The sequence below is a fragment of the Tiliqua scincoides genome, chromosome 14 (genome assembly GCF_035046505.1).
Source record: "Tiliqua scincoides isolate rTilSci1 chromosome 14, rTilSci1.hap2, whole genome shotgun sequence".
Classification (NCBI taxonomy): Eukaryota; Metazoa; Chordata; class Lepidosauria; order Squamata; family Scincidae; genus Tiliqua; species Tiliqua scincoides.
Genome location: NC_089834.1, coordinates 14,965,426 through 14,979,629, shown reverse-complemented (window position 1 = coordinate 14,979,629; position 14,204 = coordinate 14,965,426). Strand labels below are relative to the sequence as shown.

Below are 14,204 nucleotides of genomic sequence, written 5' to 3'. Positions count from 1 at the left end.
GGACGCCGCCACTTCCGGTTTGAGGCCCATGGGGGCGCTCTAGGATACGACTTTGTGCTCTTTGTTTCTTTAACCCGCTCCTGCCTGGGCTGAAATGTAGCCAGGCTATGGTCGTGATTCCCCCCCTCCCCAGACTGCCTAGTTAGGGCAGGAAGGGGAGTCCTGGAGGGCCTTCATTAGCCTGTGGAACCCTCTGCCACCGGATGTGGTAGAGTGGGTGGAGGGACGTTCTCTTACCCCTCACCCACCACCAGACCAAGGGGACAACCCCTCAACCCAAGTGTCTGTGGAACTCCCTGCCACAGGATACGGTGACGGATAAAGGGATATTCTTTCCCCTCTCGCACAGCATCAGAACCAGGGGACAGCTCTGTTCAAAATTCTCTTTATTTTCAGTCATTTTCTAAACACAGAATATGTGCTGTAAATTTTTTGCCCTTATAAAAATATTCATCTAAAAACTAAACATCTTTCTGTACAATTTTTACAGGAAGTACTACTTATGAAAAATATTTTATTAAAAAAAGAAAGTGCTCTCAGCTTTGCTCGCTTCACACTGGTAAACAGACGCCTCATGTTTTATTCCAGGCTTCATAGAATCTCCTCCAAGGATCGCTCAGCACAAACGCAATGAGGAAGAAAAACGCCAATACCAAGCCTTTGGCAAGAGTGTGGGAGTACGGTTCCCCTGGAAGAGAGTTTGCAATTAAAAGTAACAGGCTGCTGTGCCTCTTTGTATATCAGAATCAAACAGTCACTCAAATCTGAGTGCAAAAGGAAATTGCCACAGGCTGCTGAGACAAGAGGCAAAGGAGAAGTGTGCCCCCTTCTGCCTACAAAGCCTTGTGCTGTATAAGAAGCTGCCCTGGTCCATTAGTTCATCCCCTAAACATCTTTAGGGGGACTCATGAGGATTGGATCTGGAGTGCCTTCTTTCCACTGAAGGGAACCAAGCACAAAACCACAGACATAGCCCTACCTCCAAACCCAGTGAAAGGGGCAACTCATTCCCGGATCACCTCCCACCATGGAAGGAGAATATTGCCTGCAAAATCCTTTGGTCATCATTCTAAACTGCAAAGAAACCATTTGAGGACAACGTGAGGTCACTCTTTACCTGTGTAATCGCGTGTCATGGGGTAAAAAAGTTCTGGCCAGCAAACATCATTTCTCCTGCAGTCGTATTCCGTGTAGTTAATTTGAAATCTGCAAAACAGTTCACAATGAACACCAGCCTGGTGTTCTGTCTGTAGTACAAATAGGAGGGGGAAGGGATCAGTCCAAAGTGAGTTTACTTGTACTGCATACATAGCCTGTTCCTCGCATTTTGCATCTACCTCTTGTATTCCAGCAAGCCAAATTCAGTTCTGTTGATGCAGTTAGTGATATGCCCTTCTACCTGAATTACAATTCTTATATGCAAGAGTTACCTTGTCATGGGAACAGGGGGCTGAGCTGGTATTTTAATAAAGTGCACTGCGGCAGAGATAGGAAGAGCGCTGGTGTTATCTTCACAAACTATCGGACACTGAACTTGCCACGTGACTGTAGAAAAACTAAAAGGGGGGAAAGAAACACGGGTTGCAATGAATGGGAAATCTCCAAAAGCAACAGGAAACAAAGTACTATTATTTTAATATTTATTTATCACAGCGACACACCACCCTTCTGTTCAGGCCATTAACTTCTCATTCATTTCAGACAGCGTCCAGCAGGATGCATCTAATCGTCAAGGATGGGCGCAGGTAATCCACTTCTGGACAGAACTTGGGTTTAGAATGGGCAGTGGTTACGACAACAGAGAATGTGTGAAGACAAAAGAGCAGCTTGACCAGACATAGCTAGACGTACCTGATCTGCACCCCAAGAATCTCCTCCTGAGGAATCCCTTCTATTGCACCCACATCTGCAGTGATAATCTGAATGTTCAAGTGAGCAGGAATATATAGGCAAGTGCCTTTTAAATACTCAGCACTTCCATTTGTAGTGGGATCAAAAATATCTGAACCTGTTAAATGAGCAAAAACACTGTACTAAGAAACTAAGGAATCAGATGTTAACAATAGGAGGGGGTTTTTTTTCCTTCCAGGACCCCAGAAAATGGGCAATGTTATCTTAAATTAAAAAGAAAAAACAAAACTTTAATCATGTTTCCCCCAGATAATTCCAGTTGTTAAATATACCAAAGTTTAACTGTATGTCAAGCAAAAGAGTGGTTGTCCTTTAAATGGTTCTTAATATTCTCAGAAATGAAATCTCTGTATATGCAATTCCCTCACATATAGTTTTTATTGTGAAATGAACTAAAAGACAACTCCACAATACCAGTACTAGGGAAGGCTTCATACTCACGAATTATTTCCACCCAGTCATCTGGGTCACTGGCATTGGAATTGCCTCTCTTTCCGACAAAGCTGGCTTGCACCAAGGAATTCAACCTTTCAGTAACATTCTCCCTGAAAAACACACCAGCGTAATAACTGAGACTGTAATATTTCCAGTTTGACCAGTCAGATGATGCCAATACACTGGGGATGAGGCCACAGCTCAACAGTTTGAGTGCCTGCTTTCACTCCTGTTATTTTCAATCCCAGAATTAGAGCCCCATCCTTATTTCAGATATGCCACAGTCTGGTGATGGGAAGAAGGCAAGGCATCTCACCTCAACTGACTGCAGTTGTCCTTGGGATCAACTTCCAAAATGCATCCAGAGACCGAATTCAACCCAAACAAGAGTGGCACCAGGCTTGCGGATGTACACAAACCTTTGCCATCTACAAAACAGACATTTTGTTTGAGAAATCCTCACCTCCAACTATTCTAGGTTCTCACTTGCCGTTTTATATAATTTTCAACAAGACCAATAAAAACGAACAATACTAAATTATTGAATTTCATTAATTTGACACAATTAGCATGAGATATTTAATTCAATTCAACTTTACGTGCCTTGAGTTGTGGCAGTAGAGCTCTCTACTTGAGGACTACATTCTGTACCAGTTCAAGGGAGAGCATAAAGATATTGGAACCTTTACCCCTCTCCAAACAGTACAGAAGACTGAAAGGAAGGCTACACTAAAACACCTTTTTCTCAGGTTCTTTCCATTTATTCTGTAATTCTAGAATGTTCCATATTCAGTGCAGTACCTGGCTTCCAAAGTTTTAAAGTGGTCACAGCATCGGAAGTGTTCAGGTTTGCTGCTCTAACGGGTTTGCCAACTTGATAACCTGTCAGCACAGAGAGGATTGTGTGTGAGGTTTTGGGGATGTCCAGCAAGGCTGACAAGCAATTTGACCAAACAATTGTATTAGTTAACATTCGAGGCACATACATCAAACAGAATCTTCTGTGTGTTGGATTCTACAGGTGGGGACTTCCCCAGGCCTCAGGATGCCTTAAAAGGCATGAAAACGTCATGATTCCCAAGGGAAATTGGAAGTAGCGCTTTTTGGGTCATAATGGCCATTCTGAAACCCGCAGAAGCCACAAGCAGACACACAAGGCCTCTGCAAGCTTCAGAAAGCCCCTTGGAGCAGATTTGCTTATCCATAGTTTTCAGTATCCTCAGGGGGTCCAAGAACCGACCCCCCCCCCAGGTACCAAGGCCTCACCTGTACTCAGTTGAAACCCTAGGAGTCATATGACAGTGATAAATTAAAAGGAGAAGAAGAAAGGAAAAGCGGATCATCACTAATTGCTAACACCCAATACAAAACGATGCGTCTTATAAACCAAGAAGAAATTTCACCTGGGTTCCCAGACAGTTCTTCAGCATTAGTGGAATTGCTGCTTACGAAGCTGATCGTAAATCTCTGCTTCAGTGTTGCTGGGAAAAGAGAAAGGGATGCTGAGAATGCCATTAATGAGGAGGGCATCGTCTTGCTGATATTCTAACCCTGCCACTACCACTGACGTGGCCAAGGCTCAATAAGACCAGCAAGTCCTTAAGCAAACATGATGGTGGGAGGAGAAAGCCCAGAAATTCTGGTTGCTATAGAGCAGGAAAGTCTAGCAGGAGAGGGGGACCTCCTCCCACAGAAGGATAATAATACTGCACAGACAGACATGGTTCTGAATATGAGTAATGGGAGATGCTTCTCCACCAGAGAAAGAAAAACTCTAACTAAGCAATGCAAAAGAAGCACAAAAGGTACCTTCTGGACAAGTCTCTCCTGAAATGATGGTGACCTTCACTTCCATTATTCTCTTCCCTTCCCATATGATCGTATAGTCTTCTGCAAAGGTCACATTTTTGCATTCTGAAAACAAAGATGAAATTGAAAGAAGAGACTCGGTCCTGCAGTGGGGAAGCAGGCAGGATTGGATGAGTGGAGCCTCCAATGGAGGTGGGAGACATGGCCCTCTCTGCTTGACAGGCCTGGACTGCAAAGCAGGCTGGAAGAGTAACCCGAAGCAGGGTGCCCTTCTCCCCAGAGGGAGGAGATACAGCTCCACAGGGGAAGAAAGAAGGCTGCTGCGCTCCAGTGAACACCAGGGCGGGGTCATCCATGAGGCCAACTGAGGAGGTTGTTTCAGGGGGCAGCAACTTCTGTCCATCAACCAGGTTTTCCTGCTTCTCTTCTATCTACTCCCTGACTTGGGGAATGAAGAAGGAAACAGAGCAAAAGAGAAAATACGGAGGACAAAGAGTGGCTATCCTCCACCCTTCCTCTTCCTGCTCCAGCTCCTCCTTCCTTTTCTGAACCAGGGAGTGGGCAAAGCAGAGGCCAGCTCATCACCAGATAAGGGAGGGCAGATTTGACATGCTGCCTCATGTGCTACAAGATCTTGATTTGCCCCGTATATAAAAACTAGCACTAGACATTTATTTACCTCGACCACTACAGCTAGCAACATCATTGGTTTTCCTCTCGTGGGTGACTTGTGGTTCAATGCTGTCTGATGAACAGGAAAAAAAAATTATGAGTGTAGGAAGTCTGAAAACAGGCTGCATGAAAGGGCTAACATTAGTACTGCAGAAATTAGCCTTACTCCTGCAAGAGTTATCCTGGGCATAGGAGGAGGCTTCAGTGGACAGATTGTTTTTTCGAGATGGGAATCGAATGCAAAACTCTGGGCTGAATCTGCAGTTCCCGTGGCCGAACCTCTGCATCCAGCAGCCAAGTGCGAGGCAAGCAGTTGGACTAAATGACCTTGTAGGTCACTTCCAACTCTATGCTTCTAAGAGAGGAAAAACCCTAAAACACAGCCCTGTTTTCTTGACCCAACAGGGGCTCAATTACGACTCCCTGCAGCTTTTCAGTTGTTAGTTTGGTTACTTGTTATTGTTTCCTGAGTAGTAGTACTAGTAGAAGCAGTAGTAGTAACAATAATAATACTGGTATTTATATACCACCTTTCTGGTCATTGGATTACTTCTCTGACTTTATTCAAGGCAGTTCACATAGGCAGGCTATCTCTAAATCCTTGAGGGGATTTTTACAGTAACAGTTCTATCTTTCAAGAACTGCACAACATTTCGGATGGATCTTTCACAGTCTGGTCTCACTTCTGGCCCGCAGTGCGTGCGTGGAGGGGGATGTTGGTGCTCGTTTTGATTCTGAACTGCAAAATGTTTAATCATTGCAAATCATCTTATGGACTTTAGAGCTGAAAGGCAGTCGAAATCTGGGAACGAATTATTTCAATCACCGCCACCAAACACATCCTCCATTGAAAGCAATGTACCTCCGGTCCCACTGTTGATCGCAACAGTCAAGGGCACGCCTCCCCCTTCCTGGCAAGTAGCAAGGCATTCAACATTGAAATTCCGGAGAAAAGCCACAGGTGCATTCCTTGCACACTGTCCAGCTATGAAAGGCTGCGACAGAAAAGAGCAGAAGTTTCTGTTCACTTTTGTGCAATTTTCCTTTTCCCCTCCAAATAAACTCAAAGGAAACGCAAAAAGAGAAAGGGGGGGGAGAGGCATGGTTTAATGCACAAAGGGTTGCCTTTACCTGAGGAACAGTAAAATACTCATTTTGGGTGGTCAAAATTGGGTCGCCTTGTTTGTAACCACTCAACAGTCGGCCCGGGACATTTTCAAAAGGAACCTTAAATGCAGAGACTTGTGATGGAGAACTGCAAATACATGTTCAAAACAAACTTGTGTTACTGTTAAAGCCTGGATTAAGCTATCATGGCTGGTTGGCAACCTTCAGTCTCGAAAGACTATGGTATAAGCCTACAGCACCCGGTATTCCCAGGTGGTCTCCCATCCAAGTACTAACCAGGCCTGACCCTGCTTAGCTTCCAAGGTCAGACAAGATCCAGCATGTGCAGGGTAACAGTTGCTATCGTTAAGCTATCAGAAGGGTCATGCGCTTGGTTACTGACTAGTTCCCAGGTTTGCCTTTACAAGGGGATGGGACAGATTTCTAGAAGAAAAGTTCACAGGTTACAAACTCTGACAGGTATTTACAACCTACTAGTTCTAGAAGTAGGCTGCCTCAGAATGCAAGATGCAAGGGAATGGCAACAGAATGCAAGTCTCTTGTTGGCCTGTGTGCTCACTGAGGCATCTGGTGGGTCACCGTGAGATACAGGAAGCTGGACTAGATGGGCATGTGTCCAAACCAGCGGAGCCCTTCTGATGTTCCTAAGTATGTATGTGAGCTGCCATACTTACATAACCCCGTGATAGAAATAACCAAGGAAAGGTGTGTTGTCCAGAGGAGACTGCACACATAAGAAGGGAAACCAATCCGGGGCATCTCTTCTTGCTTGGACAGAGCACAGCTGATCAAAAGGTGGACTGACATCCCCACCAAACACTCCTTCAAAACATGATCCATTGAACAGCTGTTTCATCCCTGGGGTGCATTCCTTGGAAAAAAAAAAAAAAAACAGCAGCAAAGAATTACACAACTGAATGGAGCCCAACCATTGCACCAATCTACAAAGAACAAGTCACATCAGGGACTAATCTTACAAGGGCTTCTTATGAAGGTGAGCGCACCAGAGGTCAAAGGTGATCCTATTGTTTCTCAGCCCAGAAAGTCCCCTGCCTTTTAATCTGTGATGCTTGTTCATATATTTTTTTTCTGCTTGTTTGTTGGAAGACTTTAAGGAAGACTCAAAAAAACAACTGTTGTGAGTCTATTACGCCTTACAGCTGAATTTGAAACACAGCGCACAAATCTTTGGCGATTCATTTGTGTGCATCTTTCCTAAGGGACGATCAAAAACTAAGACAGCTTACGGCAGGGCAAGTTCTCGAATCTAAAACACAGAATTCAAACCTTGTCACAGCAGCAGCGGATGTCGCAGGCCCCGGCAGTCAGATTGCACGGGCAAGAGCCCAGTGGCTGAAACACCTGATTGGGGATAACTGTTGCATTATCTATTTAAAAAACAGAAAAGGAAGACCTTATAAACAAAATTGCTCACGGAGCATTGCTGAGGGCTAGTTTAGGTGGACCCTTTTGCAATGAACCCTTCTCCAATGGCCTAGAAGGAGATGAGGATTTGAAGCAGGAGATGCTCTAAGAGAAGTTCCTGCTACAGCAGGGGTTTGGACTAGATGACTTCTTGGTCTCTTCCAACTCTATGATTCAAAGGACACCCACCCTGCCACCCAGAGGTCCTGACAAATACACACTCTCCTGACACACAAACGTATTATGAGTCACTTATGGTCAATTGGGGCTCCTGCTCCAACATAGAAAAGACTGGAGCCTTCCTGTGGACACAGACTGACACTCGCTCCGTCTCTGGATCACAGCCACTGAATTTAACAAGGGACAAAATTCACGCAAAGCAACAAGGGCCTTCGTACTGTCTGCTTTTCCTGTCGTGTTTCCCGAGGATGCGTTGGCATAGATTTCCACTTGGATCAACAGGCGTGCCACCACCACCGAATCCCGGCAGGCTGAAACCTGCAGAGCTTTGACCAAGCAAAGAGGCTCCACGCAGCAATTGGTGCTGTTTGATGCGCAAAGCTGCAGGCTCCTGGTCAAGCGCACTGTCACTGTGGAAACATTCTGGAAAGAGACAATTGGGAGGTATGTTTTATAAAGGCACAAAACCGATTTAGACCTGGAAGATCCAGGTTCGAGTACCCGCTCAGCCATGAAGCTTCCCGGGTGACTTTGGGCCAGTCACTCTCTCTCAGTCTTTGCCTACCTCAAAGGGTTGTTGTAAGTACAAGAGGAGGGAAGGAAGCTTGGATACCACCCTCAGCTCCTTGGAGGAAGGGCAGTATAAAAATGTAAAATAAATTGTACATTTACAAAATGGTAGAATGACGACTCCTGGAGATCGCAAGAGTTTGCTGCTCACAACTTTGGGTCATTGGGTTGCTCCTTATGGGGTACATATTAAATCGCTCGGTACAAACTCAGGACCTTGGTTCAGGGTTATCAGCACTGACTGGCAGCCGCTCTCCAGAGTTTCAGACCGGAATCTTTGCCTGAATTACCTGGAGATCCTACCAGGGGCATAACCTGGCAAAGGTTCATTTCAGCTACAGCCCATTTCGGAATTATGACACTAATAAAGGTAGTACCAGATTGTGGTTTTTGATTTTTTTTAATAGACCAACAAGGCTATCTATGATATTAATGAAAATGTTGAACGTGCACTGAAAGGGCAACTCAGTATCTTACTAACCTGTCGTAAGGTCACATTTAAACTCCAGTCCCCAGTCGTGTTTCTTCCAGTACAGTCTTCAAGGGGTAACAGACCTAAAACAGAGCAAAAATCAAGCTGCAGGCATCCTTTAGAGAGTCCTCCTTTTTGCTGAAGCATTTTTCTTGTTTCCCAATTAATGACCCTAATCACCACCTGAGAGGGTGGTAATTACAGTACTGGCAGAAAAATTCATATAATTTTCTAGCAGTTTCGAGGTAGAAAGCAATCCTATAGATTTAATTACTGCAATATTTAAATGCTCTCCGTTTGGGGTAGAAGGGAGACATTTTCTAAGCAAGCTTACCTGTTTCATTGTCTGCCACGGCAATAGAGAACACATCTGCAGGACCAGCAGTCAAAAAAGCAGTGACCTCAGACCCAGACATATAGATAAAGGAAGGCTGAAACCCTTTTAAAAGAAGTGTTGGAAGAAGCATATTAATATTTACAACACACACCACCAAGCAATGCTATACAGCGTATATTTGTCCCCTCTTCTAAGATTTTGTACTGAACCTCCCTCTCAAGCAAATCTTTTTTTTCCTGTTTACAGAGTTTAGAGAACTAAATGGTAATGTAGGTTGCCTTTTCTTTTGAGGTTCTGTTCTGTGGGATCATTTTGAGCTATAGGGCCCAAACCAGAGAAGAACTTAATGGTGACCTAATTCCATGAACCCCACAAGGCTTGGTTTATTGTGGAGATCAGGGTTGGGCAGAAAAGAGGCAAGCTGCTCCCCAAAGTCCTGCAGGGTATACATGAGAGCACATGGATTGTGCTCAAGGTCTGGGAGAACTAATAATTTTACATGCATAGGCTTTTATTTTGCATAACTTCAAAGCCCAATCCTAGGCATGTCTACTCAGAATAAGCCCCATTATAGTCAATGGGGCTTACTCCCAGGTGAAATCTGGGTAATTCAGTGCTCATGCAAATGTGACACACACCCAGGCTGATCCTAGGCAGGTCTATTCAGGAGTAAGTGTGGATAGGATGGCAGCTTTAAGGGCCCAATCTTAAGCATGTCTAATCAGAAGCAAGCCCCATTATAGTCAATGGGGCTTACTCTCAGGTAAGTGTAGATAGGATGGCAGCTTTAAGAGTCCAGTCCTAGGCATGTCTACTCAGAAGGGAGTCCCATTGTAGTCAATGGGGCTTACTCCCAGGTAAGTGTGGCTAGGATAGCAGCTCTAAAAGCCCAGTCCTAGGCTGGTTTACTCAGAAGCAAGCCCCACTGTAGTCAATGGGGCTTACTCCCATGTAAGTGTGGCTAGGATAGCAGCTCTAAAAACCCAGTCCTAGGCTGGTTTACTCAGAAGCAAGCCCCACTGTAGTCAATGGGGCTTACTCCCAGGTAAGTGTGGCTAGGCTGGCAGCTCTAAAAGTCCAGTCCTAGGTAGGTCTCCTCAGAAGTAAGCCCCATTACAGTCAATGGGGCTTACTCCCAGGTGTGGCTGAAATGGCAGCCTGAAGGAGCCCCTCCCTCCCCACAGAGCCACCCACCGAGGCCCCCATCCTGAGCCCGGGCCCTGCAGAGCAGCAGCAGTCCCCAGAAGAGCCTCCCCAGGGCGACCATAGCCGGGGGCAGAGTAGCCCCTACAAGGGCGGGGAAGGACCAGCTGCAACCGCCATCTTTTCCACACAGCCTCCCTCTGTTGCTATGGTAACGGCTGGGAGGGGCAACCCTGGCCAAAGTGCTGTGGTCCATCATGCACACAACGTGTCAATAAGCTCCTGGGCAGCTCTTAGGGACTCATCACACACTAAAACTGTGTCCATGCTCATACTGGTCCTTACTGGTCTTTACTGGAGCCAAACCGGTCCTTACTGCTCATTTGACCCCCCTCCACTATGAAAATGGTACGTTCCATCTTACCAGCGCGGTTTCCGGCTATACTACAACTCCCATAGTGCCTTGCTGCAAAAGTGCATGCTGTCTCTACCACCCTAGATTGCTGATTGGATAAGACGCTGTGCCCGTCTTCGTCTCATCAGCCACTCGCAGCGCGGGTACCGCCCCCCGGATTCCCAGGCAGAAACTGTGGTTGAGCTACCCTGGCCCAGTGAAGGATGGTCAGAGCCCAATGCAGGTCTGCTCAGAAGGGAGTCCCACTGTAGTCAATGGGGCTTACTCCCAGGAAAGTGTGGTTAGGAATGGAACTTTAAGAGCCCATTCCTAAGCATGTCTACTCAGAAGGGAGTCCCATTACACGCCATGGGGCTTACTCCCAGGAAAGTGGATATATACTCCCAGGAAATAAAACATTACTTGTAAGAAAATAAAAAAAATTACCTTTCTAGATCTTTTTTTTAAAAAGTCTCATAAACCTAGGTGGGTCCTGATTAGAATGTCATTTTTAAAAGTGGGTCCCAATGCTTAAAAAGTTTGGGGACCACTACCCTAGACCTCATTGTTGCAAGCTCAAAAAAGACTATCCTCAGGGATTCGGAAACACAGGTGGATTTGCCTTCATTGCAAAATAGACAAGCAAAGAAACCATGGAGACCATCTTGCATTCTTTACTCAGATGTGCTTGTGTTTTCAACCATGACATACAACTGCTACCCCATGCAGAGCACACCAAATGGAGCGTCCTGATTTAAATATCTCTCTAGCATCAACTGTGTTATAACTCCATTAAAAAAAAAAAGTGTTGGACTGCGTCAGAGACAGTCAAACCCACCACTCTCTTCTCCACCCTCCACTCACAGCTTTTTCAAGTCCAGAGAGTGAGAGAAGGAGCAGCAGTAAAATGAGTGCTCTCCACCTATCTGCTACCCGAGGCAACTACCCCAGCTGACCTAATGTATGGGCCAAGTCTGAATCTGAGCATCTTTAAGGTGTTATTGAACTTTTTCATTTTTGCATTTGCTGTAATAGACTGGCATGACTAATCCTACAGAATTTACTACACACAGAAAATTCAATCCTATTTAACCTGGTTCTTTAAAAAAAAAAATTCCTTGCATACTGTTCCAAATAAATGAAATATCTGAATGGGAAAAAAAGTATTGCAACTGATACTACCACTTCCAAAAAGCCCAGGAAAAGTTCAAACTGTTTTCTAAAGTGTGGCATCCTTGAAGAGGAGCAGGAACTGAGAAGAATCAGAGCTTTGTTCTAGTTGGAAGATTAAGGTTCACTGGACTTGACCTCCCTCAAAGCCAAGTAAATGTTTAGCTGATGGTGCAATGCAGGGATTGGGGGGTGGAATGCATCCTGGTTTCAGCCAGTAAAGTAGGATGTCCTGCCCTCCCCATCCCTCAGAAAGTAAAGCCCGTTTTGCTCATCTGCCCAGCAATCACTTTGAATCTGTCCAGTGTCTCACATCTGAAGGGAGAGTGCTATTCCCCCCTCCCCCAATTCCTTTCCTGGAGCAAGAATGCATTGACGCGGCAAGACAGAAAGAGTGTCACAAGACGGACACAAAAAATCTAACACAAGAGAAGACCATGGACACCGATCCACAGATCTGCTTGTCGCTCTTGTACAAGAATGACCCCTTCTATTCCCTCTGCCTGTCAGACCTCATGACAGCCCCACAGAGGGTTAAGAACAAGTTCCTCAAGGAGCAGAGGAACCTGACCATGGTAAGGTGACTAGTTTTACTGCCTCTTGGATTTCTTTCCGGCCAAGTCACAGATGGCCTGATCAGTGGCATCACTGGGGGGGGGTGCGGGCCACACGGGTGATGTGTATGGGGGGGTTGAAACCATTACTGGTCAAAATCTGACATGCTGGCCTCCTGCACTGGATGACACAAGCTCTAGTGACACCACTGGGCCTGATCCAGCACACATCTGAGCACCTGCAATGGCTTAGAGGCAGGGAACTGAAGTGTTAAAAATGCAGGTCCTCTGTAGGCAAGGTGAAAATATAATTTGGTAACCAGTTCAGATAACCTTGAACCGGTTTAAATGCAAAAACTATTCAGTGCAAACCTGTATGATTGCCTGGAAGGAAGCTCCACTGAGCAGTGAGGCCTTCGTCAGAGTAAAGCTGTATAGGATTGCACTGCCATTATCATCAGCCTTGCAAGTGGCAGTTTCTTAAGTTGGTTGCATGTCTTCCCTCCCTTGCTTCTTTTCCCAGACATTGAAGAGACTAGAAGACCAAAAGCTCACCAGGCTGAGACAGCTCAACGAGGAGCAAAAGCAGTTTGGTCTCCTCATGAAGAGGAAGCTGGTCCCCAGGGTCGCCCTCAAGAGAGGATCACCGACAGCCACAGAAAGAGACTCCCAAAGAACTCTCTCCAGCATCAACTTCTCTTGGCTTGCTTCGAGTAGGAGCAGCTGGAAGAGTTTGGACACGAAGGTTTATGCAAAGCCAGATGCCGCCATAACTTTCATCGTCAGCCAAGCACCCAATGCGATCCAGACGCCGACCCTGCAAAGTAAGCTTAGGGCCTGGGGAAACAGCCATTTCGGAAACCTCACAAACCCAGCATTGCCTTTTTGAGAAACCAATTGCGCTACACGTGCAAAAATCTTGGGTGCTTCCAGATTATTAACAACATTTCCAAATGCTTAAAACACTTCACATGTATCATCTGTCAGTCTTTACGAGGTAACTATGCTTACCCCCATATTGCAGATGAGGAAGACTAAGGCTGAACGGGAAGGGGTTGCTTAAGAGGACCTATGGAGTTCCTGGCAGAGGGGAGATTTGAACCAGAGACTTCCCAAATCACAGCTCATAACTGCACTATGCTTACTGAACACCTAAAATTAAAAATCAGGTGCTTACAAAAGAGGTAGACAGAAGGCAGATGACCTATTAGCTGATTTCTGAGTGATGCACAGTAGATCTATAGACTCAGTAGATCCACAGCTGGTGTGATAGAGTGAGTAAAAGCCTGACCCACAAATCAGGACATTCCCAATTTATAAATCTCCTCTGCCTTGAATCCACTTGGTGGCCTTAGGCAAGCCACTCCCCCTCTCAGTCTCAGCTTTTTCTACCTGCAGTATGGGGCTAAAAATATTCACCTTACAATGTTATTGTAAGGACAACATTTAAGATAATACAAGTGAATCACTCATATTCGAAAACCACAATACTATGTATTAAGTATCAATTATTTTCTGCAAATGTTCAAATCCAAGTTTGTCCAATGATAGAAACAACCAAAAAGAAAAATCTTTCCCTCCTACCCTTAAATTAGGCTGATGAAATAAAGAAGGCTTAGGAGGAGGGAACCAAGAACAGATTTCAGGAGATGGGGCTGTATGGTCAGTTCTGGTATTGAAAAGAAATTCCTGCACTCAGCGTATGAACAGGAACACTGCATATTAAGTATGCATCCATTTCCTAGATTGGCTCTCTCACTTTAGTTGGCAAACCTCAGGATTCTCATCAAAGAACCGATCTTGCAAACCTGAGGGCTGCTCACCTTTGTCTTAAAATAAGATTTAAAAGCGACTTACAATCCTTAAAATGGGGGGGATCATAGAAATCAGGTAAGTCATTTGGGCAGGGGTAGGTGCCTAGGCTTGCGCCACACCGTAAGGGGTTTCTCTCCTTCCAAGCAGAATTGACCCTACAATGTCTTTAAACCATAGGCCTCAGACCCT

The 14,204-nt window shown here is 45.4% G+C and overlaps 1 protein-coding gene across 2 annotated transcripts; it reads right to left on the bottom strand.

Annotated features, from left to right (window-relative positions):
• Window positions 1-393: 393 nt before the first annotated feature.
• Window positions 394-12,819, bottom strand: TCTN2 (tectonic family member 2). 2 transcript variants are annotated; one of them, XM_066609874.1, is made up of 18 exons: window positions 12,756-12,819; window positions 8,937-9,041; window positions 8,612-8,685; window positions 7,779-7,983; window positions 7,243-7,343; window positions 6,630-6,826; window positions 5,959-6,082; window positions 5,690-5,822; window positions 4,835-4,900; window positions 4,156-4,260; window positions 3,750-3,827; window positions 3,148-3,228; window positions 2,663-2,774; window positions 2,353-2,456; window positions 1,852-2,008; window positions 1,431-1,556; window positions 1,118-1,206; window positions 394-688 (listed from the first exon to the last, which is right to left on the bottom strand). In XM_066609874.1, exons 2-18 carry the CDS (start codon window positions 9,016-9,018, stop codon window positions 573-575), a joined length of 1,950 nt encoding a protein of 649 aa, XP_066465971.1. In that variant the 5' UTR covers window positions 9,019-9,041; window positions 12,756-12,819; the 3' UTR covers window positions 394-572. The 2 variants fall into 2 exon arrangements, with proteins under 2 accessions (XP_066465971.1, XP_066465970.1); XM_066609873.1 differs by lacking the exon at window positions 12,756-12,819 and adding an exon at window positions 10,134-10,263.
• Between the last annotated feature and the right edge of the window lie 1,385 nt (window positions 12,820-14,204).

Excerpts from the sequence above, each read along its gene's own strand:
- TCTN2 (XM_066609873.1), bottom strand. The coding sequence starts at position 10,206 with ATGGTCGCCCTGGGGAGGCTCTTCTGGGGACTGCTGCTGCTCTGCAGG. Across the intron at positions 9,042-10,133 it reads GGCTCAGGATGGGGGCCTCG|GGTTTCAGCCTTCCTTTATC; the intron begins GTGGGTGGCTCT and ends TTCTTTTAAAAG. Across the intron at positions 2,775-3,147 it reads TTTAAAACTTTGGAAGCCAG|ATGGCAAAGGTTTGTGTACA; the intron begins GTACTGCACTGA and ends TCTGTTTTGTAG.